The sequence below is a fragment of the Perognathus longimembris genome, chromosome 5 (genome assembly GCF_023159225.1).
Source record: "Perognathus longimembris pacificus isolate PPM17 chromosome 5, ASM2315922v1, whole genome shotgun sequence".
Classification (NCBI taxonomy): domain Eukaryota; kingdom Metazoa; phylum Chordata; class Mammalia; order Rodentia; family Heteromyidae; genus Perognathus; species Perognathus longimembris.
This window is the reverse complement of record NC_063165.1, coordinates 51,071,868-51,099,357: the sequence shown is the minus strand read 5'-3', so window position 1 is coordinate 51,099,357 and position 27,490 is coordinate 51,071,868. Positions and strand designations below refer to the sequence as shown.

Here is a 27,490-nt window from a genome sequence, read left to right as displayed (position 1 = left end):
CCCTGAGTCCAAGGCCTAGGACTGGCCAAAAAAAAAGAAGCACACAGGTAGGTGATCACATCTCTCTTTACTGAAACATGCAAGTGCCAAAGGAAGTGCAGGATGCCTCTGGGAACAGGGAAGCCACCTCCACACACACACTCGGGCCTAAGTGGGCCAGGGACCATTGGCCACATCTGGAGTATGGTGCTTGGGCCAGCTGACCTTCATGGGAACTTTCTAGATCCCTCTCAGTACAATAATGTGGCTTCTGCCTATAGATAGGAGACAAGGCCATGGGCAGCACTGATCCTCCTTGGCACACAGTTGTACCTGGCTGCAGCTGGTATTCTTTAGTCCCTCTTGACTCGAAGTAAGGAGATTTGGACAAGCAGCTTGTGGGCTAGCAATTCACAATGGAGCTATGAAGAGAAGCAAGCAGAGATATGTATGGCCCGCTTATCTAGCCCAGAGCTCACCATAGGCCAAGGACAGGGAGGGACAGTGGAAGAAATAGTCAACTATACTTTCTGAGTCCCCATGTGATAAACGTGGATGAGGGGCTTCACACACATTATGAAGCACCACTGTCAGGCAGGTGTTATTATCTTATAAAGAATGAAAGTGAGGCTGGGGATATGGCCTAGCGGCAAGAGTGCTTGCCTCATGTACATGAAGCCCTGGGTTCAATTCCCCAGCACCACATATATAGAAAACAGTGGTGCTGTGGCTCAAGTGGCAGAGTGCTAGCCTTGAGCAAAAAGAAGCCAGGGATAGTGCTCAGACCCTGAGTCCAAGGCCCAGGACTGGCAAAAAAAGAAAGTGAGACAAGTGGTAGAACACTAGTCTTGAACAAAAGAAGCTCAGGAATAGTGCCCAGAGGGAGGAAGAGGAGGAAGAGGAGGAAGAGGAGGAAGAGGAAGAGGAGGAGGAGGAGGAGGAGGAGGAGGAGGAGGAGGAGGAGGAGGAGGAGGAGGAGGAGGAGGAGGAGGAGGAGGATGGGGGGGGTGGGAGGAGGAATACAGACTAACTTACCCAGTCACACAGGTAGGACTAGCATTCAGCCTGCCCAGGCTGGCTTTGAACTGTGATCCTCAGATCTCAACCTCCTAAGTAGCTAGCTGGCTACAATGGATATCTTTTGGGGGGCAATCCTGAACTTAAGTCCTCATGCTTGATAGGTAGACATTCTACTTCTCGAGCCAATGACTCTAGCCCTTTCTACTTTTAGTGTTAATCTGTTTTCTTGCTTGCTTCAAGTAGGGCCTTATGATTTTGCCCCAGCCCTGCCTCTACCTCCTATATAGCTGGAATTGCAGGCATAGGCCACCACTGCCTAGTTTACTTGTTGAGGTAGTTGTACTAACTTTTCCCCCCAGTGGTTTCAAACCACGATCCTCCTGATTTATGCTTCCTGAGTGGCTGGGATTACAGGTGTGAGCCACTGCACCTAACTGCAGTGAATATCTTCTGTTTCCATATGCAAATGACCTCACCTATCCAGCCTGGAAATAATCTTTAACTTTGACTCCCAGACAGTACCTCTGTAAGGTCATTCTTTAAAGGAAGGACATCAAGTCTAGACTGCTAGGCTGGAGCCTTGTGGAAGGTGTTAGATATAAACTTCAAGTATTGTTGGGTCACTGCTGAAGGGATAGCTTTCTTTCAACTGTGCACTGGATCTGCCCTCCATGGTCACCACCAGAGCTTGGGCACTCCCCACCCCCTCATGTGCCATCTCTTACTCTGTGAAATCTGCACTCAGATGATCTTGACTGACTTTTCAAAGACTCACACCATCCCCAATGCCCTGAGCCCAGAACTTCACTGCTGGAAGTTCTGTCCAACAACCTGAGCTTAAGAATTTTCCCAAAATCGTTATTCAAATATATCCCACCCACAGCATATATCTGTGGGTTTTCTTTTTTTCTCCCTACTGTCCTTATTTCAACTGGAGCCTAATCTTCCCCACCTCAGCCCAGCTGGCTGGGCTGCTGTCTCAGTAGCTTGCTGCAGATTCTCTGAATGATCTGCATATCTACCGGGAAGGAGGTGTCTGGGGAACCTAGGGCTGTCAAAGACACCCTTCCAGACACATAGAGAAAGATCATGAAGAATGAAGGGAGCAGAGTTGAGAGAGAATGAGAAAAGCCCTATGAGCTGCTGGATCCAGCCATAACTAAAACTGAAAGCCAGGCCTTGCCTTTTCCATGTAAACTACTATGAGTGTTTTTTGCCACTTGCAACCAAGTCTTGCTTAGCTTCCCATCGATATCATTGACTTCTCCTTGGGGGCCAGAATGCCTATATTTCCTATAACCTGAAAACTGGAGGGAAATTTTCATTTATATCACTGACAGTGGTCTCTGAGAACCTCCTTGCCTCCCCGGCCTGGAAAGGGCCCGCACCTCACCTCTTCTATCAGCTTCTCTGCCACGCTGGGCTCAGTGAGGTCTTCTGGGGAGGCCACACTCAGTCGCACAAGGAGGAGGCCTCCATCTCCACCTACGAGTTGAGAACAGAGGATGGAAACATGCTCAAGGCAGTTCTGATCTCAGCCCCCTCCACACACCTGTGTGCACTCCCAGGTGTTCACAAGGGAGCTTACCTTTACTCACTTGGAGGAGAACAGAGGATTCCCTCACAGAGATCATTACCCACGGAAGCATCCTCCTGACCACAGTGAAAGACAGGAAGTGTGAGGAAGAGGAAATGGAAGTACATCTGGAATGTTCTCAAAACCTGGAGGTCCCAGAATGCTGGATAGAGAGGCTGGCTTCCTACAGGGATGCCCCTAAGATCTATGTTGGTGGTAGGTGAACAGTTAGTCTTATGGTTCCTGCCTTACCAGCTTTTCCTGAAGGTTCTTCTGTTGAGTCCTAAACTACTGGCCTTTAACTACCACCTTATAATTCTTTAGTCCTATCACAATACACAATACTATGAGAAGTGGCCTAACAATTGCACTTCTAGAACTTTACCCTACAAAAACGTAGCATACATGTGAGAACTCTATTTATTGCAGCCCTGGTTGTTTAAAAAAAAAAAAAGCCTAAGCACACCAGCCACTACTCAGGAGGCTGAGATCTAAGGCTTGAGGTTTGAAGTCAGACCCGGAAGACAAATCTGCAAGACTCTATCTCAGATTAATCCACAGGTAGCCAGAAATGGAGAGGTGGCTCAAGTGGTAGAGCAGCCCTCTGTGAGTGAAAAAGCTAAGGAAGATAATAAGACCTTGAGTTCATGCCACAGTACCTGTATAGGGGGAAAAAAAATACCAGAACAACCTACAGCCTACCTAAGTTAGAGTGGGGAGTTTCTAATAAGTGAGGCTAAATTTTTAGTTTTGTAAGATCAGTAATTTCAAGAAATCTACTGCACCTAGTGCCTGTAGACAATAATACTGCAGGTGTACTTTAAAATCCAGGAAGAGATGCTGGGCACCAAAGGCTCACACTTGGAATCCTAGCTACTCGGGAGACGGAGATCTGAGGATTGGTAGTTTGAAGCCAGCCATGCAGGAAAGTCCGACACTCTTAGCTACAATTAAGCACCACAAATGCCAGAAGTGGAGCAAGCTGTGGCTCAAGTGGTACAGCATTATCCTTGAGCAAAAAGCTAAGGAACACAGCACCCAAGCGTAAGTTCAAACCCCAATACTGGCACACACACAAAAAAAATCTATGAATCTATGAATCACGTTAAGTGTGAACAATGCCAAGCAAATAAAACCAGGGGGGAAAGTCACAAACATGAAATTAAAATATGAAATGAATTAAAACATTTCCTCCCTCCCCACCCCCCTCCAACTGACATCCAGAAGAATGTAGTTCAAAGCCAGCCTGGGCAGAAAATTCAGAGACTCCATTTCCAAAATAACTAGCAAAGCCATACTGGAGGTATGATGCCAGCAGTAGAGCACCAGTCAAGCAAACAGGCTGAGAAAGCAAAGAATCACAGGTTCAATCTCTAGTAAGGCAAAAAAAAAATCACATTGGGAGGTCATGCCATTGAGCAATGTTTTATTTTCCACTGGCTCCGATGAAGGTGACACTTGTGATGTGTGGGTTAGGGTAAGGGCGGCACAGATTGCTTTTCAGACACTAGAAGGCCATTTTTGCTGAAATCACTGATTCTTCACTTGGATCTGCAGGTGTCTGATGAGTGACTAAAACAGAGCAAATTCCCCAGAGACCAGACAGGGGATCTCACTTACCTATAGTAACTCCTGTGGTCTGCCTTGACCAAAAAGGGCCAGGTGTTGATGTCAGGGGCCTTATGGGGGTCATTGGTGAGGCTGTGATTTTGATGAAGGTGGTGTTTGTTTCTTGACTGCGGGTGGCTGTAATCAGGTAGTCAGAAGGGAGAGGGCTCCCACTGGCTGTGGCTGGAAGGATAGAAGGGGGAAGGCACCTGCTGGTGGGGATGGACCTGTGGGCTGTACTTTCTGTGGTAGAAGACTCAAAGGGGCTGGAGCTCTTGGTGGCAGCTGTGTCTGAGACAAATGTGGGTGTTCCAGGTCTGGTGAGGTATGGTGGGGTAATGGTGGGAGGTATGGTCTTTGTGAAATGGGTCCCCATCTCTGCTACAGGGAAACTTGTTGGGGTCTCCATGGTCTGTGTTGCAGCAGAAATTGGTGGGGTCTCCCTGGTCTCTGCTGCAGGGGTAATGGTCAGGGTCCCTTCAAACTCCAGTTCAGAGGAAATAGTCCCAATCTCCCTGGTCTCTGCTCCAGGGGAAGTGCTCAGGGTCTCCGTGGGTTCGGTTCCTGGAGAAATGGTTGGTGTCTCCATGATTTCTGTTGTAGAAGAACCTGTCAAGGTCCCTTCAAGCTCTGCTGCAGGGGAAGTGGTCTGGGTCCTCGAGGTCTCTGTGTCAGTGGAAGTGATCAGTGTCTCCATGCTCTCTGAATTGGGGGAAATGGCCAGGGCCCCTGAGCTCTCCACTGCAGGGGAAATATGGGGAGTCACTGTGGTCTCTGATGTGGAGGAAGTGGCCTGCATCTCAGGGGTCTCAGCTTCAGGGGAAATGGCCAGGGCCCCCGAGCTCTCCACTGCAGGGGAGTTGGTGGGGGTCTCCGTGGTCTCTGATGTGGAGGAAGTGGCCTGGGTCTCCAGGGTCTCAGCTTCAGGGGAAATGGCCAGGGCCCCTGAGCTCTCCACTGCAGGGGAAATATGGGGAGTCACTGTGGTCTCTGATGTGGAGGAAGTGGCCTGGGTCTCAGGGGTCTCAGCTTCAGGGGAAATGGCCAGGGCCCCCGAGCTCTCCACTGCAGGGGAGTTGGTGGGGGTCTCCATGGTTCCTGGTGTGGGGGAAGTGGTCTGGGACTCCCTGATGTCCATTTCTGCTACACTGCCTGCTGTGATTATGCTCTTAGGAAAGCTTGCAGTGCTCGGGGTTTGCGTGTGGAGAGGAACCGGGCGTGGCACTGAAGACTCATGAAGCCCGGCTGTCCAAAAGGCTCCCTCTGATGTCAGACTTGGTGTGTGGCTGGTGGCAGTTGTAGCTGGATGGACAGAAGGAATGTGGCTCAAGCTGGCTGTGGCTGGATGGACAGTCGAAGCAGGGCTCCCGCTGGTGGCCCTGTTGGCTACACTGGCTGTGGTCAGCGTCTCTGATAGGGTGGAGTCCTTGGTGGCAGCTGGGTCTGAGGGGCTGTAGACTGAAGCTGAGGAGGCAGCAAAGGAAGGCCCTGTGCCCCCTGTTGATCCAGCCCCCATGGAGACCGGAAGTGCTCCTGGGACCTCAGTGTGGCTTGACGTCTCAAAGGACAGCACTGACGTTTCTTCTATAGGCTTCCTGGTGACTGTCACCCAAGTTCCCCTGGCTGTATCCAAGGTGCTGGCTGATGACAAGGCCTCAGCAAAGGCTGTGGTGTTGGAGATGTATGGTTTTTCCTCAAGGGAGTGGGGCACAGCTGATGACTCTGATGTGGACAAGGCCAACTCTTCCTCTGTGGGTCTAGGACCTGTGTCTGAGGTTTTAGAGATGATGGCAGCTGTTTCTATTTTGGTGATGCTACAATTGGTAAACTGGATGTGGATGATGCTGTAGGCAGCTAACGCCTTGGCTTGAGTCGACGAGGTCCCAGATGCCAGCGCCTGCGAAGAGCTGTCAGAAGAGGAGCTGCTGCTCTCTGAGGACAGGCTCTCTGATTCTGTTGGCGTGTCTGCCCTTGTTGAGATGTCCACTGTGATCCAGTGTGCCTCTTCAGAGCTCTCAGAGGTACAAGGGTGAGCAAAGATGGCTCCCATGGGAATTCTGCGAGTGCCAGTCCCACGGTGTGTTCTACGTGCTGTGGGGCTGCCACGTGGGGTGAAGGTCTCCTTAGGGGTGGTCATCACAGCTGCAGTGGTAGGTGCTATAATCTTTGAGAAGGTCCAGTTCTCTTGTAGGGGTGAAACAGGGGGAGTTTCCCTGACCCCTGCCGAGGGGGAAATGGTCCTGGTCTCCTTACTCTCAGCTTCTGATCTATTATTTGCTGTGATTAAAGTCTTAGAAATGGTCCGAGAGCTCAGGGTTTGAGTTTGCAAAGAAACAGAGCTCATGAAGGGCTCATGAAGGTCAGTGGTCTGCAAGGCTCTCTCTGAACTTGTCTTGATCCCTTCAGTCATGGCAAGTGCTCCTGTATTATTTGTTGTCACCAAAGGGACTGGTCCACTGGTGCTAGGGCCTATGTTGGGTAAAGACAAACTTGATGAGCCAGTGGAGTGACTTTGGTATTTATGCCCTGAGCATCATGGGTAGGAGGGAGGGGAGGGGTCACTTTTAGGAAGAAGAATATAATCCTGGATGACAGCCATGTAGTTAGGGTTGCCCTGACTGAGGTCTTCTAAAACCCTGACAACCCATTTGAAACCAGCTAGCTCTAGGATTTCTGCTGATTGTCATAGTAGTCAGAGGCAAAGTGGGGGGCAAGGTTCTACTTTTTATTCAGTTGGTTATGGGGCTTGAACTCAGAGGCTGGGCGCTGTCCTTGAGCCTTGGCACTCAAGGCTAGTGCTCTACCACTTTGAGCCACAGATCCACTTCTGATTTTCTTTTTCTTTTTTCTTTTTTTGGCCAGTCCTGGGGCTTGGACTCAGGGCCTGAGCACTGTCCCTGGCTTCTTCTTGCTCAAGGCTAGCACTCTGCCACTTGAGCCACAGTGCCACTTCTGGCCATTTTCTGTATATGTGGTGCTAGGGAACCGAACCCAGGGCCTCATGTATACGAGGCAAGCACTCTTGCCACTAGGCCATATCCCCAGCCCCCACTTCTGGTTTTCTATTGGTTAATTGGAGATAAGAGTCTCACTAGCCAGGAGCCAGTGGCTTACACCTGTAATCCTAGCTACTCAGGTGGCAGAGATCTAAAGATTGTGGTTCAAGGCCAGCCGGAGTAGGAAAGTCCATGAGACTCTTATCTCCAATTAACCACTAGGAAACAGGAAGTGGCACTGTGGCTCCAGTGGTAGAGTTCTAGCCTTGAGCTGAAGCGCTCAGAGACAGTGCCCAGGCTCAGAGTTCAAGCCCCATGACCAACCAACCAAACACAAAAAGAAAAGAAAAGGATAGGAATGTGGGTTAGCGGTGCTAGTTTCGCCTGTATGAAGCTCTGGGCTCAATTCTCCAGTACAATATAAACTGAAAAAACGGAAGTAGTTTTGTGGCTCAATTGACAAAGTGCTAGCCTTGAACAAAAAAAGCTCAAGGACAGTGCCCAGACCCTGAATTCAAGCTCCAGGACTGGCAAAAAAAAAAGGGGAGGGGGTCTCATGGTGTGTTTCCTGCCTGGGCTGGCTTTGAACTGTAATCCTCAGATCTCAGACTCCTGAGTAGCTAGGATGACAGGCACCTAGCAGGATCTACTTCAAGGGTGGACTGGAAGGTAGAAATCCCTGGAATGCAAGAATTGAAGAACAGGAAGCAGGACCCCCAGACCTCTGAAAGAGTCCTGTCACTCTCAGGATACTGTCCTCATGTAACAAATGCTTCCTATGGAAACTTTTTCTTAAATTTAAGATGATCCCTAGTTGCATCTTTATTATATTTTTCTTTCTGACAATACTAAGGTTTTAACTCAGGACCTTGTGCTTGTTCATGCTTTACCACTTGAGCCATATATGCTCCTGTCCTTTTTGTTCTAGCTCTTTTTAGGATAGGGTCTTGTGATTTTTATCCAGGACCAGCCTGGGTCTAGAATCCCCCCACCACACTTATGCTTCCTATATAACAAGTCTACTAGGATGGCAAGTTTGTTCCACTTTACCCAGATTATTTGTTGAGATGGGGGGTCTCACTTTTTCTCCAGGCTGGCTTCAAACCCCATTCCTCTTGATCTCTGCCTCCTAAGTAGCTGGGATTATAGGCAGAAGTCACCATGCTTAACCATAGTTTCATCTTTAGAGGTAACTGGGTGTAACTGGGGAAGAAAACCCTCCAGTGTGAGTATGAGTGTGCTATTGTAAAAGCCAGCATGACAAGCAGAGTCTTGGAGCTTCAGCAGAGAAAACAAATCTTCCCACTCTGGCCACGGGTCTTCTGAACATGGGTCTGAGAACTATTAGGATGGACCCACCTAAGATGTGGGCTAGGCCTTCTGTACAAGCCACAGGGAACATGGTGAGCAAAACCTAAGCGAGAGAGAAGCTCCTATACTTCTTTATGGAGCCAAAGACCTCGTCAGGTGCCTGGCCCCTGAGTTTGGAGAATGGAGAGCCAGCATCTTGCTTTCTCTGGAAGAAGGCTACAGAAGGGTCCTTTATGGCCCCACAAAGATGCCTTTCCTGTTGGAATGGTGGAAATCTCCCCCTCTACAAGATGGCTATGGAGCCTTTTGCTGAGGTATGTCAGATCTGGCAAATAAAAACACAACATACCTAGTTAAATTTAAATTTCAGATAGATGATATTCTATTTATATATATGACAATGGGACTGAATTATCTCACATATCAAGTACTGATTTTAGTAAGAATATTTCTTCTGTAATATTTGAAACATATACAAAAAGTATTATTCCTCTAAATTGAAGTTGAAGGAGGTGTCTTGTGTATTATCTGGGAACCATACTTGTAGAAGGAAAAGGGTCAGGAAGTAGGGGTGTGGTAGAGGTGAGCCTTGGATGGAAAAGCCAAATGAGAGGACAAGGCCCTGAGTTCAAGCCCCAGCACAAGCCACACACACACACACACACACACTAAAAAGGAAAAGGTTCAAAATAAGAACCCCTTTTTTTTCTTTGTTTCTTTGTATTTTTTGACATTCTGAGAGTTTAAAGTGGCCTTTGCTGAGATCCACTGGTATATCTATAGCCCAAGAACCCAAAAGAGGCCGAGAGTCTCCATCTAGGGGTTCAGGATAGGGCCCCAGGGCCCTGGTCATTCTCCTGCAGACCTCAAAGAGTAATGGAGCAGGAGATAAGAAACCAGGTGGCAGTCCCAGGTCTGATGTCCACTTGTGCAGAGGATCCCCTTGGGCTTTGCCTCCACATGTCATGTAGAGAGGCCTGTCAGAGTACTCACCCTGCCAACGCACTGAGAGCCATAGGAAGAACAGAGTTGACAGTGCTGATGTGCCCAAGCCTGGGAGGCTTATCTAGCATCTCCTCCATTGGCTCCTCAAGGAGTCACATGAAAGCATGCAAATTACAATAAGGCAATGGGCTTTGCAGGTGCACAAGGCAGGGGCCTGGGTCCTTATTCTTGTGTCTGCTGTAGCACAACAAGAGTCTAACTCCGCCATTTCCCTGCGAATGTCATTGTTTTATCATTTCTAATCACTATGTAGTATTCCATTGTGTACAGGTATTACGTTTTTTGGATCCATTCCATGTTGTGGGGCATCTGGGTTGTTTCCATAATAAAATTGTTTGGGGTTGGTTTTTTTTTGCCAGTCCTGGGCCTTGAACTCAGAGCCAGAGCACTGTCCCTGGCTTCTTTTTGCTCAAGGCTAGCACTCTGCCACTTGAGCCACAGCGCCACTTCTGGCCGTTTTCTATATATGTGGTGCTGAGGAATCGAAGCCAGGGCTTCATGTATACAAGGCAAGCACTCTTGCCACTAGGCCATATTCCCAGCCCTAAAATTGTTTTTAATGCTGAGCTGGAGGCATGCCTCAAGTGGTAGAGAGCCAGCTGAGCAAGCAAGTTGAGCAAGTACAAGGCCCTGAGTTCAAACCCTGGTACTGGCAGAAAATAAAAGAGAGGTAGGGGGTAGTTGAGAGAGAAATTGAGAAAAAAGAAGTTTGAAAGAGAGACTATAGTCATAATATGACGGGGTGGGGGGGTCATTGGTTGTACCCAATGTGCCACTCTAGTGGTGGGCATGGGTTATGAAGAGGTGGTATGTATGTGGTAGGGATGAGGGTACTCACCCGTACTCCCTGCTCCATTTTACTACGAATCTAAAACTAGTTTTTAAAATAGATTTTTTTTTAGCCAGGTACAGTGGCTAAATTCCATCTACTCAGGTAGCAGAGATTAGAAAGATGGAAGCTCAAGACCAGTCTAGATTTAAAAAAAGAAGTTAGAGACACCCCCATCTCAATCAACAAGTTAAGCACAGCAAAGTGCACCTGTTACCACCAGTTACTCAGGAAGTATAAATAGAAGGATTGATATCCAGGCTGGCCTGGGCATAAAAACATGAGACCCCATTTGAAAAAAAACCTAAAGCTTAAAGGGCTCAGGGCATGGCTCAAGTGGTAAAGCACCTGCTTAGCAAGCATGAGGCTCGGAACGTAAACCCCAGTACTGTCAAAAAGAAAATCTGTGATATGATAATGAGTTTGGCACAGTGGTTGTTAGTGACAGATCAAAGCCCTGTCTCTCTTATATTCTACCAGTCCAAAGAGTTTATAGCAGAATTCACACAAAAGCCATATCTGGAAGGAATTCATGCTAGGCAAGAAGCTTGGAGGAGTTAGAATCTTGTTATAATGCATTCTTCAGCTGTAGGCAAGATTCTGACCAGCTACTACCTTCTTCAAGCCTTCTGATCCCACTTACACTGCCACAGATAGACAGACAGACAGACACTCTTAGAATCTGGGCCTGTAGTGTCATACATGCTCAAGCGGACACATACTGCTAGTTGTATACTTATTCCCAACAATAATGCTACTTCACATATAACCTGGGGTTAATTATGATTCATAAAAGAGCCTACCCTTGTTCAAGCCCTAGGACTGGCAAAAAAAAAAAAAAAAGCCTACCCTCATCCACAAAGGGTTGCCTATGCTAAATTCATACCCAGAGCCCTCCCAAGGAGAAGCCCTCTTACCTGCAGAGCTCCTAGAGCCCCCAGCCTCCCAGCTGAAGAAAAGAAAGGACAGAGCCAGGCCCCAGACACAGCCCATCTTAGCTGGGTACTGGCCGCCACTCACTGCCCAGCAGATCGGCTCTCCGCCTCTCACCACTACCTTTTCCTGGTTCCTCAACTCAGGGAGGAGGGCCAGGCCAGCTGGCCAGGTGTGACTGACTGGGTAGTTTAGGATGCAGCCAGGTGAACACAAAGGGATAGGTTGAGAGAGGGCAGGTCAGAGTTGGCCACAGCCAACCTTCCTGTCCCCCCACCCCTTGCTCAGTGACTCTCCTCTGAAGGCTGATTTGAAGTGCCAGAATCATTTCCATGTTGATATTCAACCCTGTAGTCCTGCTGCAGGGGAGACTATGGCAATCTCAGGCTGGGCTTGGGCTTCAGGAACTTTCCTGATCCAAGACCTTGTTAGCTCTAGGTTTCTGAACCGCAACTTCCTGGTCTATAAAGTGGGCATAATGTCTACCTAAGTAGGCAGTTATTGTGAAAACAATACAGTAAAGCTCGCACACAGTTCCTGCTCCACAGTTGGTACTCTTCAAAAGCACATACATCAGCTGGATGTCCGTGGCTCATGCCTGCAATCCCAGCTAGTCATAAGGCTGAGGTTAGAGAATTGTATTGTTTGTTTGTTTTGGGCCAGTCCTGGGGCTTGGACTCAGGGCCTGAGCACTGTCCCTGACTTCTTTTTACTCAAGGCTAGCACTCTACCACTTGAGCCACAGTGCCACTTCTGGCCATTTTCTATATATGTGGTGCTGAGGAATCAAACCCAGGGCTTCATGTATACGAGGCAAGCACTCTTGCCACTAGGCCATATTCCCAGCCCTAGAGAATTGTAGTTTGAAGGCTGAGCAGAAATCTCCAAGAGACTCTATCTCCAATTAACCAGCAAAAAGTCATTGTGGAGGAATGGTAGAGTGGTAGAGTGCTAGCTGTGAGGAAGCGAGCTAAGGCTCTGAGTTCAAAGCTCAGTACTCTCTCTCTCTCTCTCTCTCTCTCATACACATACACATACACATATCTTAGGTGCTCAATAAAGGAGCAGATATTCACTTTGATCCTCAAGCAATGGGGAGAAAGACTAGAATATGGCTTAAGTGACAGGACCAGGCAGTAGTAGCTCACATCTGTAATCCTAGATACTCAGGAGGCTAAAGATCTGAGTTTCAAAGCCAGACTAGGCATGAAAGTCCATGCGATTCCTAAGGGAAGATATAACAGGAGGAGGAGGGGGAGGAGAGGGAGGGGGAGGAGGAGGGGGAGGGGGAGGGGGAGGGGTGGGGAGGGGGAGGGGTGGGGAGGGGAGGGGGAGGGAGGGGGAGGGGGAGGGGGAAGAGGAGGAGGAGGAGGAGGAGGAGGAGGAGGAGGAGGAGGAGGAGGCCCAGGCCTGAGTTCAAGCCCCAGGAAAGGGTGGGGGAGAATGGACTCCCCCTGGAAGGTTTCAAGTAGAAAGAGGAGGCTGGGCCACCACAGTGACCCGGATTAAACTCACCCTAAGAGAAAGTGGGGGAGAACCCCAGCAAGAATGCAGCTCCTCAGCCACCTCCCTCCCCTCTTCTGCCCCACCCCAGCTGGAATGAGGGGCTTCCTCATTCCAGGACCAGGTAGGTCCCTAGATAAAAACTTAATCTCTTAACAGGCATTCAGGTGCCTTTCTAACCCTGACCAGAGACACTCCATTTCCTTATCCTTTATCACTTCCATCACTGAGATGATCAACAGTCCTGCTCCAGCCTCTGAAAAGAAAGTGGATGAGATTCTAGAAGCTGTTGGATATTTCCAACCTGGCTGGTGGGCAAGCTTATCCAGAAAGTTCTTGGACCATTTCTTTAGCCAAACACTTCTCACATGAATGAACAGAGCCTGTATGGAGCACCTTCTACATGGAGACACTATTCCAGGCACTTGGAATGTCTCTGAGTAGAACAGATTCTTGTTCTCGTGAGAGTCTTCCTATTAAAGAGATGGCAAGCCATAGACATGATACACAGGTGCATAGATAATTGACAACATATATAAACAATAGCACAGATACGGGTGTGTTCTATGAGACAGTCAGATAAGAGGAATCGAGTTACAGTATTATAGTAAGATGGAAAGATTGTGAGGCTAGATCCCTGGGGTATAGTGCTGCAGACAGTAGGACCTGCTAGAAGTGAGACTGGAAGTCTAAATCAGCAGCAAAGTCAGCCAACATGGAAGAGCCAGTGAGGCTGGATCCACAGGAGAGGTAAGAGTTGGAGGTGGGGCAGATGCTAAAGGGCTTGGTGGGCTTTTAGAGAACGTATAGTTGTGTTTAAAGAGCCTAAGTGGCTTTGTTTCTAGAATTAGTCACTCTTTATTATAGACAGAAGAGCTGAGGAAAGCAAGAAAGAAAAGAAAACAAGCTGGGTGTCAGTGGCTCATGCCTATAATCCTAGCTATTCAGGAGGCTGAGATCTGAAGATCAATTTGAAGCCAGATAGGGCAGGCAAATCCTCAAGACTCTTATCTCCCAATAAACCAGGAAAAAGCTGGAAGTGAAAAGTGTGGCTCCGATGGTAGAAGGCACAAAAAAAAAATCCAAACAAGAGCACAAGGCCCTGAGTTTAAGTCCTAGTCCTGGCACAAAAGAAAAAACAAGAACAGAAAGGGAACTGGGGGTTGTGGGGCGCAGTGGTAAGAGCTCTTGCTTTAGAAGAGCATGGCCCTGGGTTCAATTCCCAGTCTTGCAAGAAAAAAAAAGTAGGTCAGACACTTCAAAGTTGCTTTGCTTGTAAGGTGGGACTTTTATGATCATATCAACTGGAACTGGCCCGTGAGGTGTTAGGGCTGACCTGAAAACTGGAGTAACTAAATATAAGTTTTAGTGTTAAAATTATAACAGCTTCTAAACCCTGGTGATGACTCCATGCTAGAGGATTGCACCCCCACCCGTGAGACTAGTTTCTTATAGTTTGACATTTAAAAATGTAGGGAGCACTTGTTCCCCTCTGTACCTGGGTAACAACCATGGTAACGGACAGTAAAAAAATGATCATAGTCATAGACTATAGAAATAACCATACTAGTAATAATGGTAACTGTCAGGTTGGTTTACTTATGATTGAGTACTGGATTGTTTTAGCCCGCTCAAGCTTGCTTAGTGGTAATGAGAAAACATGGTCCCAATTGTTAAAATAAAGTTGGTACTAGGTCAGCCTGACCGCAATATTCTGCTTCTGTAAACGGCTTGCTTAACCCATTTGTAACTTTCTCTACCCCCTGCACTAACCCCCTGAATCAGTGCTACGTGACCACCTGTTGTTAATTCCTGATATCAAAGCCAAAATAGATAACTGAAAGTGTAGATGGCCAATAGAAATAAGGCAAGACTTGCTTGCTAAATGCCATCCAATCAAGTATCTGCCAAGTTGGAAATACCCTGCCACTGTTGTAATCACAATAAAAACCCTGCCTATCTGAGGGGCGGGGCTCTCAATCCAGATCTGCTGTGTCGGTGACGTTTGAGAGTCCAGGCTCAAGCTTGCAATAAAGACTCTCATGCATTCACATCGGTATAGGCTCCTTGGTGGTCTTTGGGGACCAGAAATCTAGGCATAACAGAGGGAAACCTGGCTATTGTCTCCCTTTGCTGATTTGTCAGGAAGCCGAATACCAACTTAGTTTCCAGGTGGCAAGGGAGAAAACCAAGCCTGGTGACTCCATTTTGGCCTCCAGTTAGGTGTGTGTTGGACCTAGTGCAGTCCAAAACAATTGCCTCAGAGTGGGGGTGGGGGGGGTCCATGGAGCGTTTTGAGCCAGGAATGAGGTAGGGGATAACAGGTTTTTAGAGGGTTTACCCTGGAAGTTGTGTTAAGAACACAAGAATCTGGGTGTTATCAGTGACTTATGCCTCTAACACTAGCTACTCAGGAGGCTGAGTAGCTACTCATGATCCGAGGATTATGGTTCTAAGCCAGCCTGAGCAGGAAAATCCCTAAGACTCTCATCTCAAAAACAACAACAACAACAACAACAAAAAAAACCTGGCAATTGAGCTATGGCTCAAAGTGGTAGAACACTTGCCTTGAGCAAAAAAGCTCAGGGACAGTGCACAGGCCCCAAATTCAAGCCCCAGGATTGGTGTGGGCACACACACACACACACACACACACACACACACACACACTCAACATAACATAGAAATAGGAAGTTACGAAGCTTTGGCCCTAATCTAGGTGAGAGATTTGTGGATAGGGGTGGCTCTGACCCCCATCAGATGAAGCAGCATTGAGGAGAGGTATGCTGTCAAATTCACAATACATTTTGAAAGTAGAGCCTAGGTGATTTCCATCTGCATTGATGTGGCACATCAAAGAAAGTGAAGAGCCAAGAATAACCACAGACTTTTCAGCCTGAACACCTAGAGCAATGAGGTTGTCATGAACAAAGATCTTCTGCTTCCATCACCCTATGAAACCTGAGCACAAAGGAGGAATGACTCTCACCCAGGACAAGGCACTCAAGTACAGCCCAGGGCACTGGCCTGTTAAGGGCCTGAGAGAAGAGTTAACGTCATAAAATGCTCTTGGAATCCAAGGTCATAAATTGGCTGACCATTGAGCTGGATCACCAAACTGTTGTGAGTTGTTGGAAGGAAAGCCTTTCTCTATGCCCCTAGTCCTCCCTTTGGAATGGGAATGTTGGATATGTTACACATAGATAACATGTTTTGTTTTGTGTACAGGGATTCATAGCTAAGAGTTGTCCTGCATCTCAGAGACATCTTTGAACATGGGATTTTGGACAGTGCAGGAATGATTAGACAAGAGGCCTCTTTGAGATGAACTGAACGTATTTTGTATTATGAGATGGAGATGAGTCTTTTAGGGGTTGGAATGGGATATTGTGACTTAGACATAAGGTGTCTCCCTACAGGGCTCATGTGTTGTGTATTTGGTCCTCAACGGACGGCACTATTTTGGGGAGATTCTGGAAGCTTTAGAAGGCGGAGCCTAGCTGGAGGAAGTAGACCACTTGGGGCATGTCCTTATTGGCTGGATCTTGTCCTGGGACTTATTCTTTGCCTCTCTCTATCTCTGTATCTACAGTGTGATAAATAGCCTCCTTCTCTGCTATAATGCATGGATGAAAGCCCAAGACCATGGGACCAAGAAACTGTGGACTGAACCCTGGGAAGCTGTGGGCCAGAACAAATCCTTCTTCCTTTGTTCTCTTAAGCATATTGGCCATAACTATGAATAAGTAACACACTGTATCCCTTCTAGTCAATAGCCCTCCCCCTCCATGTTGCCACCCTTCTCTGTCACCATCAATGAGCTCTAGTTCTGAGCCTCATATAAATGAGATCGTGTACATACACTCTTTCTCATTTGGCTTCATTCTCCTAACATTGTATTTATGAGGCTCACTTGTGTTGTTCTGTATTACAGTTTTCATCTGTGGGGAAGGGTAGGTGGGTATGTGCTAGTGTGGATGCTGGAATTGAGGCTTGAACTCAGGACCTCACATTCTTGCTTGGCTTTTTTTACTCACAGCTGACACTCTATCACTTGAACTACACCTCCGCTTCTGGGGGCGGGGCAGTTGCTGGTTAATTGGAGATAAGAGCCTCATGAACTTTTCTGCCCAGGCTGGCTTTGAACCATGATCCTCAGGTCTCAGCCTCCTGAGTTTCTAGGATTACAGGTGTGAGCCACCAGTGAGTACCCTGTTTTCTTCATCCTTTTATCACGTTGGGTAGTTTTTCATTCACACCACACTTTGGGGGATCTGTTTTCCTATTAATAGATATTGGATTGATTCCCGTTTTTCTCTCTTCTAAGTAAAACTACTGTGCCCATTTTTGTGCATGGTTAGGTATATTTCTAGGACCCTGTGTAACTGGCAGACAGATTTGTCTGCAGGACAGACAGACCTTACAAACATTTCCAAGGGCATCTTAGAAGAACGTACCAGACCAAACAATCTGTCAGCCGTGCCAGCAGCCAAATGGATAACACATGTTTGTACTGGCTCTGCCTTCATTCCTGTCTCACTTCCCTTTTCCTAAACTCTGATCTCTAGGATTATGTTCCTAAATAAATTATTCAGAGGAACAAAGCCAAGACAAATCCACTCGTGCAGAGCTGGAATCCAAGGTAGCAGTGTTCCTTTCTGTAATCATTTACTCAGTGTTCAGATTAACGAAGGCCTAGAGCAAGCGATTGGGCTAGGGTGGCTCTGTCCAGCTGCAACTCAGGGTTGGATGTGGGGGATTTGCATGAGGAGCACTGGGTATGGAGGACCTGGCAAACCCTACCCAGGAGTGGAGCCTTTGTGCTGTAGATGAAACCAGTAGAAGCCAGTGATAGCATCCATGTGCTGTAGATGAAGCCAGTAGAAGCCAGTGATGGTGTTCACACAGGAAGCTGGCAATACTGAGCTCTGCTTTGGACAAAGACCTGCTAGTAGGGAACAGAGCAGGCACAAAAACCAGTCCTTAGGACTTCAGCACTGGGACTATACTGGGGGTAGATGTGACAATGTCGGGAAAACTTGGCAACTTGTAGGAGGCTAGGGGCAGAGAGATGTCAAAGATGTACCTAGGGTATGAGATTGGGTGGCTGAAAATAGAGAAAACACTTTTTTTTTAGGTGCAAGACCAGGAATCAAACTTGGTATCTGATGCTTTTGCTCATTGGCTAGCAGTCTACCAACTGAACCATGCCTCCAACCCCCAAGAAAAACTTTTTGCCCAGGAAGAAATACAGAGAGAGACAGGATGAATTACTTAGCCGAAGGATTGCTAGATTCTTCTCTGTTTCCAAAAAAAATTATTGTATTTGCCAGATGCTGTCGTTCACCCCATCTACTTAGGAGGCAAAGATTAGGAGGATAGAGGTTTGAGGCCAGCCTAGGCAAAAAGTTAAGGAAACCCCAATTCAATTAACAAGCCAAGTGAGGTGATGCAACACACCTGTAATTCCAGCCACATAAGAGGCATGGGTAGGATGTGACCCTATCTGGAAAGGGGGGCAGGGATAACCTTATCTGAGAAATAATCTAAATCAAAAAAGGATAGGAGGGGCTTGGAATATGGCCTAGTGGCAAGAGTGCTTGCATCGTATACATGAAGCCCAGGGTTCAATTCCCAAGCACCACATATATAGAAAACGGCCAGAAGTGGCACTGTGGCTCAAGTGGTAGAGTGCTAGCCTTGAGCAAAAAGAAGCCAGGGACAGTGCAGGCCCTGAGTCCAAGGCCCAGGACTGGCAAGAAAAAAAAGAAAAAAAAAAAACAAAGAAAAGAAAGAAACGGATAGGAGTGTAGCTCAAGTGGTTGGGCACTGGACTAGCAAGGGGGAAAAAAAAACCTTAAGATAAACCCCAGCACCATTAAAAAAAAAAAAAAAAGAAGAAAGAAAGAAGAATCATGCCAAATTGTAATCATCACAACACAATAAATAATACCATACCAAATGGATGTTTCAGGATTTATATGGCTGTCGGGCTGTCTCTATCTCCCGTGTAACCCCTTTCGCCCTCAAACATGAGCTGCCCGACCTGCAGGCAGCAAGGGTTACGTGAAAGCCTCAAACCCATGTTGTGAACGCCAAGGGCCCTTCCTCCCTTTTGACTCACTAAGAACAAAAGCGGGAGACACGTGGGCTGCTTCGGGAAAGCTCCTTGGATTTCCGTTTAATAAGGGGAAGGGCAAATACACTTATACCAGTGGTGACCGTGGGAAGGGGAGGGACTGGCCAGGTGTTAATGATAGGCTAATGTGCATGTCCATCACGGTAATGTCACGGAATTTCCCGCAGAGGCAGAGACCACAGCCCCCCAAGGGCCGGCCTCCCGGCGCCATGGTGGCACACATGCTCACCTCACCACCAGAGGGGTGGGGGGGCTGGTTTGCTATCTCTTCGGCAGAACCCAGAAGGAGATGGGAGTGGCCAGCAGCCAGGAGTCCCAGGTCTCAAAGGCATAGCCATCCCCTACATATGGCTGCTTCTAAGCACATTTAGGTGTGTTCATAACAATTTCAGTTTTCCATTGTCTAAACCAACAAGGAAGTATATAGAATGGCAGCTAAGGACAAACACCCCCAGTTCCTGGCAGTCCTGGCCCAGGAAGGCCCAGGTAGGGTCAGGTGACCTATGCTCCAGTGGTGGGGGAGGGGGTTGGGGGCGGGGATGGATGGAGGAAGAGCCTTGGAGAGGAGTCAGGCTCTCTTCTTGATTCTCTTCACAGCCATAGATGGAAGCCTTCCCATAAGGCTGGTTTGGAGAAGCTGATGAACCTAAAAGACAGGAAGCAAAAATCTGGGTCCCCTCGCCCAGAAACACATGTGTTTTCAAATACGGTCATCTCTTGTACACCACTAGAGCCATGCTCCTCTAGAGCTGAGCTCAACTAATTCTGATGACAAGCCCTACATGGCAAGTTCTAAGCTCAGAAAGGGTAAGGAAGTAACCTGGGGTCCTCTAGGTATCAAATGATGGAGCTATGGCTTGAAGCCAGGTCTATCCAACCCCGCGTGTCCTTTCCACTGCACTGTGCTGACTTCCTTTCTGCCCAAACTATAATATGCCAAGATGGTGCCCATGGCTTGTCCTCCAGTGATGGGTTTGGCACGCTGGGCAGAGGAGGGCTGGAGCTAGAACACAGAGGGAAGAGGAGACCACAGGAGGATTTGGGGCAGACGTTAGCAAAGTATATGCCGTGGGTCAGTTTGGGCCTATTGTTTTAGTATAGAAAAATGAGCATACTTTCTACATTCTTTTTCTTTTTCTTTGTGCAATATAAGGCTTAAACTCATATCACTCTTGCTCAGCTTTTTCCTCTCACTCGGTGGTGCTCTACTGCTTGAACCATATCTGTCTCCAGTTCTGGCTTAATAAAAAATACAATTTATTGTTATTATAAAGGTGGTATACAGAGGGATTACAATTACATGAGTCAGGTGATGAGTACATTTCCTTTCATACAGTTTCTTCTGTTCCCTTACTCTCTCCCAGTAATTCTGTTTTTTGCTGATTAAATGGAGATGAGTCTCTGATGTGTGCTCAGCCTGCATTGAGCTTCAATTCTCAGGCCTCAATCCCCTGGGTAGCTGGGATTATAGGCATGAGCTACATGCCTAGCTTGTATTCTAAAATAGTGGGGATGGAAGAATATTCTTCCAAAGAAGAATATTCATTACAGATGAAAATTAGGTGAAATTCAAATGTCTGTGTCCATGAGCAAAAAATTCTGATTCTTCCTTAGTAAAGCAATCACTGAAATGAAGCTCTAGCTCAAGGGATCCTTTCTTTTTTTCCCCCTAGACTTTGAGATCTAGAAGTCAGAAAGGGAAACATCTATGGCACATACCACATTCTTCACCCAGTCTGGATTGATTCTTGTGGGGCCAGGTGGGTTCTCTATACTCAGCACCATCTGCAGCACCATCTTGGTAGTCTGAGAAGCTAGGAGAAACACAGACTTGAAAGTCTCTGTCCTTGTCCTTGCCTCTAACCTCTCCTGTGGTTACCCAACACCCCCAGCACCTGTCTGCAGACTCCTGTCTCCCCAAGAGATATGCATGCTCCAAGAGAAAGTGAGGCAGTAAGGTGGAACCCCAAACACCTCATCCTCCCACCCTGATCTTCACTGCCAACAGCTTAGCTTCCCCTCAGCCATATGGAAAAAGAGGTTCCGAGGGGAGCAGCAGGTGCCAAGCAAGGAGCACTGGAGGAAAGGGGAGGCACTTTCAACATAAAATTGACAGGAGTGCCAGGAACTCGAGATGGCTAGGGGTCTTAGGAGCCAGCCAGTTCACATCCCAGCCATGACCTAATGCACAGGCAAGGGACTCTCCTCTGTCAATCACAGCATCCCATTCTGCTATGGATGGAAGGGAGCCTGGGTGCAAGGTACCAGGGTTGCAGAGGGAGCCATAGTCTGGGCAGCAGTCTGGTACCACATGGCAGAATTCATCGCAGTAGCAGCTTCCTCGCCTGCAGCGGTGGTCAGTTCCGAAGCAGCAGAGAGAATGGGGTTGGGAACAACTTCCTGAAGAAAAGAGACATTAGAAGCAACAAATGGAGAGCAAGGGAAGGGGTGACATTGTCCAAAAAGAAATGTACTCTTTACTTTTTATATATATATATAGATTTTTTTTTCCAGAGCTGAGGACCGAACTTGGGGCCTTGTGCTCGCCAGGCAGGTGCTCTTCCGCTGAGCTAAATCCCCAGCTCAAGAAATGTACTCTTTACTTGACTTATGCAACTAACTGTAACCCCTTTGTACATCACCTTTATAATAACAATAAAAAAGTAAATTAAAAAATGGTGCTGTGATAACTGGATCTGCACATGCAAATGAATGGTTTGGGATCCCTACATCACATCAAATATAGACAAGTTAACACAGAACGGATAACCCAGCCATAAGAGCTTAAACTATGGAACTCTTGAGAAGAGAGTGTGTGCAAAAATCAGAAAATGTTTATGAAGTTGAAAGAACTCCACAATCCCTATTTACAAAAAGTTTTTCCAGTCCAGGTGCTGGTGGGTCATACCTATAATCGTAGCTACTCAGGAGACTGAGATGTGAGGTTCATGGTTCGAAGCCATCCTAGGCAGGAAAAATCTGAGAGACTTTATCTCCAACAAAGCATCAACAATGCAGGAAGTGGAGCTGTAGTTCAAGTAGTAGAGTGTTAATTTTGAGCAAAAGAGCTCGGGGATAGTGCCTAGACACCAGAGCTTGAGTTGTAGCCCTAGGATGAGTATATACACACAAAAAGGAGTTTTAAAATTCTATTCCTCATCTCCTCAGGTTACTCAACTCAATAATTATCTGATTATTATCCATCCACTACAAGATAAAGGGATATCTGTAAGAGAGGGGAAAAGCAAGGCATTGGCAGGTAGAGACTGTGGACCAGCTTCCTAGTGGGACTGTCTCTGGTGGGATAGGTCCCTTGTATAGTTCTCACCCCCAAGACTCTCTATTCTTCTCTCCCTCTGCTCCAACCTCCCCTAAGCAATTGCCTCCTGTACGGTTAACACCTGTCTAAGGCTTTGTATAAGGAAAAACTTGAAGGCTTTTCAAAGTTGACAGGATCAACAGAGAGCCAGCCTCTGAGAGGATGTGGGGACTAGGTGGGGCTGACCTAATCTGTTATGGAAACAAGGCCTTGCAGGTGTTGTAAAAGGAGAGGAATGCTGAGGGCCTCTCAAGGTGAGGATGAATGGATGACCAGATGACCGGCACTGGGGCAATGGCCTCTGAGTTTGCCTGGGCTTCTGCTCCTGTTCAGCTCAGGAGCCTTCCGCAAATCATCTGTTTCCCTTCTCCTGTCGTCCCTCATCCCAGTGCCTAGCTCAGCATTCATTTTGAGTCCCAGGGACCAGCCAAATGAGGGTTATCATAGCCCACTTGTGAGGCAGAGATGAAGTCACTGGTCATTACCAACATTTATTGTAATAAAATAGGATGGAATAAGATGAAATAAGACCGAACAGAATCAGATCAAATAGACTCATTTATATCACCCATGGCAAAACTAAGTTGAAGTTCTTTTTAAAATATTTGCCTCTTTTCTCTACATTAGCTGTGTGTACTGAGTTAGAGCATTAAACATATTCATTAATGTCAACTGAGGCCAGAAATCTTGAAAGCCACTAATCTAGAGAAATGCTCTCATTTTAAAGATGAGGGAAGAGCATCTTCCTGAGGTCATGTTTGAGGTCAGGATGGGGGTCAGGAGTAGGAGCAGAAACCCTGACTTCCTCTCTGCTTTCCCACCACACCATGGTCAAAGGGCTCACTCAAAAATCTTCTGAACAGCTGGGGATTTAGCTCAGCGGAAGAGTGCCTGCCTGGTGAGTGCAAGGCCCCGAGTTCGGTCCTCAGCTCTGGAAAAAAAAAAAAAAAGATCAAAAAACCTCTGAACAGAAGTAGTACCTGGCTTAAGTGGTAGAACACTAGCCTTGAGTACAAAGAGGCTCAAGGACAGTGCCTCGTCCCTGTGTTCAAACCCCAGAACTGGCTAAAAACAGGAGAAAAAAAACACACCTCTTCACATCCTGCATGTGCCTACTCCGGGTTATGGTTTATGCTGTTTCCTCTGCTTGGAAGGCCTCACTCTCCCAAATCCATTAGCTGAGAACATTGTTGGATTCAAGACCATATTTAACCCCTGTGACTGCTAAGAAGCTAGCTCATTATTATGAACATGTTAACTAAAGAATCAAAAATTTGTTAGGAGCTAGTGGCTCACTCCTGTCATCCTAGCTACGCAGGATGATGAGACTTGAGGATTATGGTTCAAAGCCAGCCAGGTCAGGAAAGTCCATGACACTCCTATCTCCAATTGACTGCTAAAAAAAAAAAAAAAAAGGCAGAAATGAAGGTGTAGCTCAAGTGGTAGAGCACTAGCCTAGAACAACAACAAGAACAGCCCAGGGATTATGCCCAGGCCCTGAGTTCTAGCCTCAGGACCAGCACACACACATTTAAAAAAAAGAAAAACTATATATCCAGCCTTTTCATACAAGCCAAGTAATTGACAATTGGCATTTTTTTCTTGATAGAACACCAGCTAATAAATGCTGACAGGGCTAGGGGCTGTGGCTCAAGTCTCTGTGCCTGCTTATCAAGTGCAAGGTCCTGACTTCAAACCAACCAACCAACCATCAAACAAACTACTACAGACAGACAGAAGTAAAAAACTAGAAAATCACCACTTAACAATCTTTAATGGGGGAAAAAAAAAGTCTTCAAGCAATAACCATCAAAGAGAGCTAAAATCCTTCGAGAAATGTCAACAGGGAACATTTGTAAGGGAGTTGCTCTCTGGATGACCAAGTTTGACATCAGCAAAAGTGGGACCACTAGACATTGTGTGTCATTCGTCTTCTTCAAGGTACAACAGAAAGCATGCAGCCCCATCTACAGAGCACTTGCCAAAGAAATGATCAATAACTCAGTCAATAACTCAGTCAAATCCAGAATGTAGACTATGCTTCAGAATACATTCCCTGGTTTGTTCAACAGATAAAGTGTGTGGAAAAACTGAGCTGATTTGTAGGTGACACTTCAGGACCATGCCAGTTAAGAAACTGAAGGTGTGGGGGCTGGGAATATGGCCTAGTGGTAGAGTGCTTGTCTCGCATACATAAAACCCTGGGTTGATTTCTTAGCACCACATATATAGGAAAAGCCAGAGTGGCGCTGTGGCTCAAGTGGTAGAGTGCTAGCCTTGAGCAAAAAGAAGCCAGGGACAGTGCTCAGGCCCTGAGTCCAAGCCCCAGGACTGTAAAAAAAAAAAAGAAAAGAAAGAAAAGAAAGAAACTGGAGGTGTGATCCAACAGGTAGAGCACCAGCCAAGTGGGGGGAAAAAAGCCTAGTAAAAACACTGATTCAAATAAGCCAACAGTGAAAAGACATTTTTTAAATTATTTTTTATGCTGGATCTAGGGCTTGAACTCAAGGCTTAGGCACTGTCCTTGAGCTTTTTGTCCTTGAGCATTAGCCCACCACTTGAGTCACAGCTTTCTACCTGCAGCTTTTTGTGGTTAATTAGAGATAAGGGCCTCCAAGACTTTCCTGTTCGGGCTGACTTCAAACCATGATCCTCTGCATTCAGCCTCCTGACTAGCTAGGATTAAAGGTGAGAGCCACTAGTGGCAAATTCCCTTTTATAGGAAGCCCACTCTCTCAATAGATAACCCAGTTCAGTGACAGTGACATTCATCTGTAGTGAGGGCAGAGCTCTTGTCACTCCCCAAAGGCCCCATCTCCCACTGCTGCATTGGGGGGAATTCAATCCCAACCCATGACTTTGGGGATACACTGAAGCCATGGTAGTTACCAATATAAGTGCCAAGAGGGGGCTAGGACCAGGCTCCAAAGGGCTGCATGAAACACCTAAGGCTAATAATGACCTCCCCCAAGCAGGACTCTAAATGTGCTCAGGAGTTTTCTAGAGAAGGTAAGCATGGAGAAGGGTAAGGATGCTTCCTCTGCTGCTCTGGGCAGCCTCTTCTAGTCCTCCATCATCATCATTCTACTCTAGCTCCAAACTTGCAAGTCCCACTCAGCAAAACAGAAGGCCAGCCATTCCCCTGAAGTTCTTAGGGCAAAGGGATTTAATAGCTCTTCAGAGTAAAGGATCCCTCCACCCCCACCCTCCAACAGCTAGTTTTCTCCCAATAAAAAGCTCTGGTAAATAACACCATTCCTGAATTTCCATCCATGTTCCTGCAATGTTTTAGCACGCCTAATGCATTAGGCAGGCAGTTGACTAGTGCGTCTGCTGTTAATCTGGGTCTGGGCTTGTCTCACTGATCTTCTCTCCAGACCCCCATCCCAAGTAAGTGCACATTCCAGAGCCCAATGCTACCTCTACACATCAGAATCCCATCCTGACCTGCATACCACCATGCTGCCTTGGCCACACAGACCTCCCAAGCCAGTTACCCAAAGACATCTTATAGGCTTGAAGTGGATACACAGAGAAGCCACATACAGCCATCATAGGCACCTAGTGAGTGTCTGAGACAAGAAATTACTCCATTCAGAAATGCAAGCCCTCAGGACGTGGTGGATTCCACCACAGACAAAAGAGATAGCTAGCCTGATGTTGGTAGCTCATACCTGTACTCTTACTCAGGAGACTGAGAGCTAAGGATCTAAGGATCATGGCTTGAAGCCAGACTGGGAAGAAAACTCCATGAGACTCTTATCTCCAATTAATCATCCCCCAAACACCTCTGAAATGGAGTTGTGGCTCCATTTCACATGTGTGTACAAAGTAGTTCAATCATATATTCTCTCTGTCTCTGTCTGTCTGTCTGTCTGTCTCTGTCTGTCTCTCTCTCTCTTACACACACACACACACACATACACACACATCCTAGTTTGGGCCAATTAAATGTAGATGGAAATATGCTGGAGAACTTTCTATAGCCTTGAGCAAAAAAGCTAAGGGACAGTGCCCAAGCACTGAGTTCAAGCCCCATTACTGGCACAAGAGGGGGAAGGAGAGGAGGGAAACAGAGAGGAGAGGATAAGGGAGGGGAGGAGAGAGAAAGGGAGGGGAGGAAAAATTGAACCATAAATGAATGAATGAGACTAGAAGCTGGAATCCCTTTGGCCTCTAGCACAGGTACCAAACAAGCTCCTCACCTGTCTTCTGCTTTGGAGTCACAGGGCTCAGACACAGCAGGAGGAGAAGGGCCAGCCACATGGCTGCAGGCTGGACAGAGACAGAATTCTGTAATTTAGGGATTGAACCCCCGGCTCAATCCCCACCCTCCCCAGTAAGCTCATGTGTCCAGAGGAGAAGCCAGCTCATACCTGGATGGTCACTGGCAGGGGATGTGGTGCCAAAGCAGTGTCACAGGTGTCCCAGCTGCTTGGAATCGCTCACCCAAACAGATAATTTTCTAATCTCCTTGGGACTCTAGGCTCTGGGACGAATCAGAAACAGCAGAGTGACAATGTTCCAAGGACCTTGAGATGATCTACTCTGATCTTCCGATTTCATAGGTGAAGACTCTGAGGCCTAGGGATAACCAGGGGCCCTCACTTCACAGAGCTTGGTTGTGCCAGAACTGAGGCAAGGACCCTGTTCTCCTAGAGTGTTTTTTCCACCAGAATTCTGGGGAGATATTAAGATAGACCCATGAGAGGCCATTCAGCCATGAGAATGAGCTGGGCGTTTTGGTCCGGAGTTGGCCTGAGTTGTCTACAGCAAAGGGCTGCTGGAATAGACATCCTTTTCTTATTTCCTGCAAGAAAATGTGAAGAGTTGACATTTGTACATTTGGAAAATGCCTAGGATCTGGTACCAGTGATGTGGTGGGCGGGCCCAACCAGATTCCTGATTAATACTTACATGTGGCAGAGGATATGCTTTGAAGAGACAGTGAATGCCTTAGTCAGACCCTGTCCCAACACACCACCAACTCACCCGTGCTGTCACCTCCCACTCCAGAGGCTGCAGAAACAGAAGCTTCATGTGGTAACCATGATAGAGACGTCTCTCTTCCTTTTTACTATTAATTATACAGAGGGGGTTTTATTGTGGTATTTCCATACATGCATAAAACATACTTTGATCAAATTCACCCCTTATATTTTTCCTATCCCACTTTTAAAACAATTATTTTAAGTGTGTGTGTTTGTGTGTGTGTGTGTGTGTGAGAGAGAGAGAGAGAGAGAGAGGCTCTTAGGGCTTGAACTCAGGGCCT

The 27,490-nt window shown here is 47.1% G+C and overlaps 2 protein-coding genes across 2 annotated transcripts; both read right to left on the bottom strand.

Moving 5' to 3' along the window:
• Positions 1-53: 53 nt before the first annotated feature.
• On the bottom strand, positions 54-11,359 carry Muc20 (mucin 20, cell surface associated). The gene is made up of 4 exons (XM_048345832.1): positions 11,242-11,359; positions 4,196-6,652; positions 2,393-2,484; positions 54-401 (listed from the first exon to the last, which is right to left on the bottom strand). The coding sequence occupies exons 1-4, from the start codon at positions 11,315-11,317 to the stop codon at positions 333-335; spliced, it is 2,694 nt and encodes an 897-aa protein (XP_048201789.1). The 5' UTR covers positions 11,318-11,359; the 3' UTR covers positions 54-332.
• A 9,186-nt stretch (positions 11,360-20,545) lies between these two features.
• Positions 20,546-27,240, bottom strand: LOC125351815 (somatomedin-B and thrombospondin type-1 domain-containing protein-like). The gene is made up of 3 exons (XM_048346864.1): positions 27,211-27,240; positions 26,424-26,493; positions 20,546-21,299 (listed from the first exon to the last, which is right to left on the bottom strand). The coding sequence occupies exons 2-3, from the start codon at positions 26,482-26,484 to the stop codon at positions 20,998-21,000; spliced, it is 363 nt and encodes a 120-aa protein (XP_048202821.1). The 5' UTR covers positions 26,485-26,493; positions 27,211-27,240; the 3' UTR covers positions 20,546-20,997.
• Between the last annotated feature and the right edge of the window lie 250 nt (positions 27,241-27,490).

Excerpts from the sequence above, each read along its gene's own strand:
- LOC125351815 (XM_048346864.1), bottom strand. The coding sequence starts at position 26,484 with ATGTGGCTGGCCCTTCTCCTCCTGCTGTGTCTGAGCCCTGTGACTCCA. Across the intron at positions 21,300-26,423 it reads GACTCCAAAGCAGAAGACAG|GAAGTTGTTCCCAACCCCAT; the intron begins GTGAGGAGCTTG and ends TCTTTTCTTCAG.
- Muc20 (XM_048345832.1), bottom strand. The coding sequence starts at position 11,317 with ATGGGCTGTGTCTGGGGCCTGGCTCTGTCCTTTCTTTTCTTCAGCTGG. Across the intron at positions 2,485-4,195 it reads GACCACAGGAGTTACTATAG|GTGGAGATGGAGGCCTCCTC; the intron begins GTAAGTGAGATC and ends CTCAACTCGTAG. Across the intron at positions 402-2,392 it reads CAGAGAAGCTGATAGAAGAG|CTCCATTGTGAATTGCTAGC; the intron begins GTGAGGTGCGGG and ends TTCTCTTCATAG.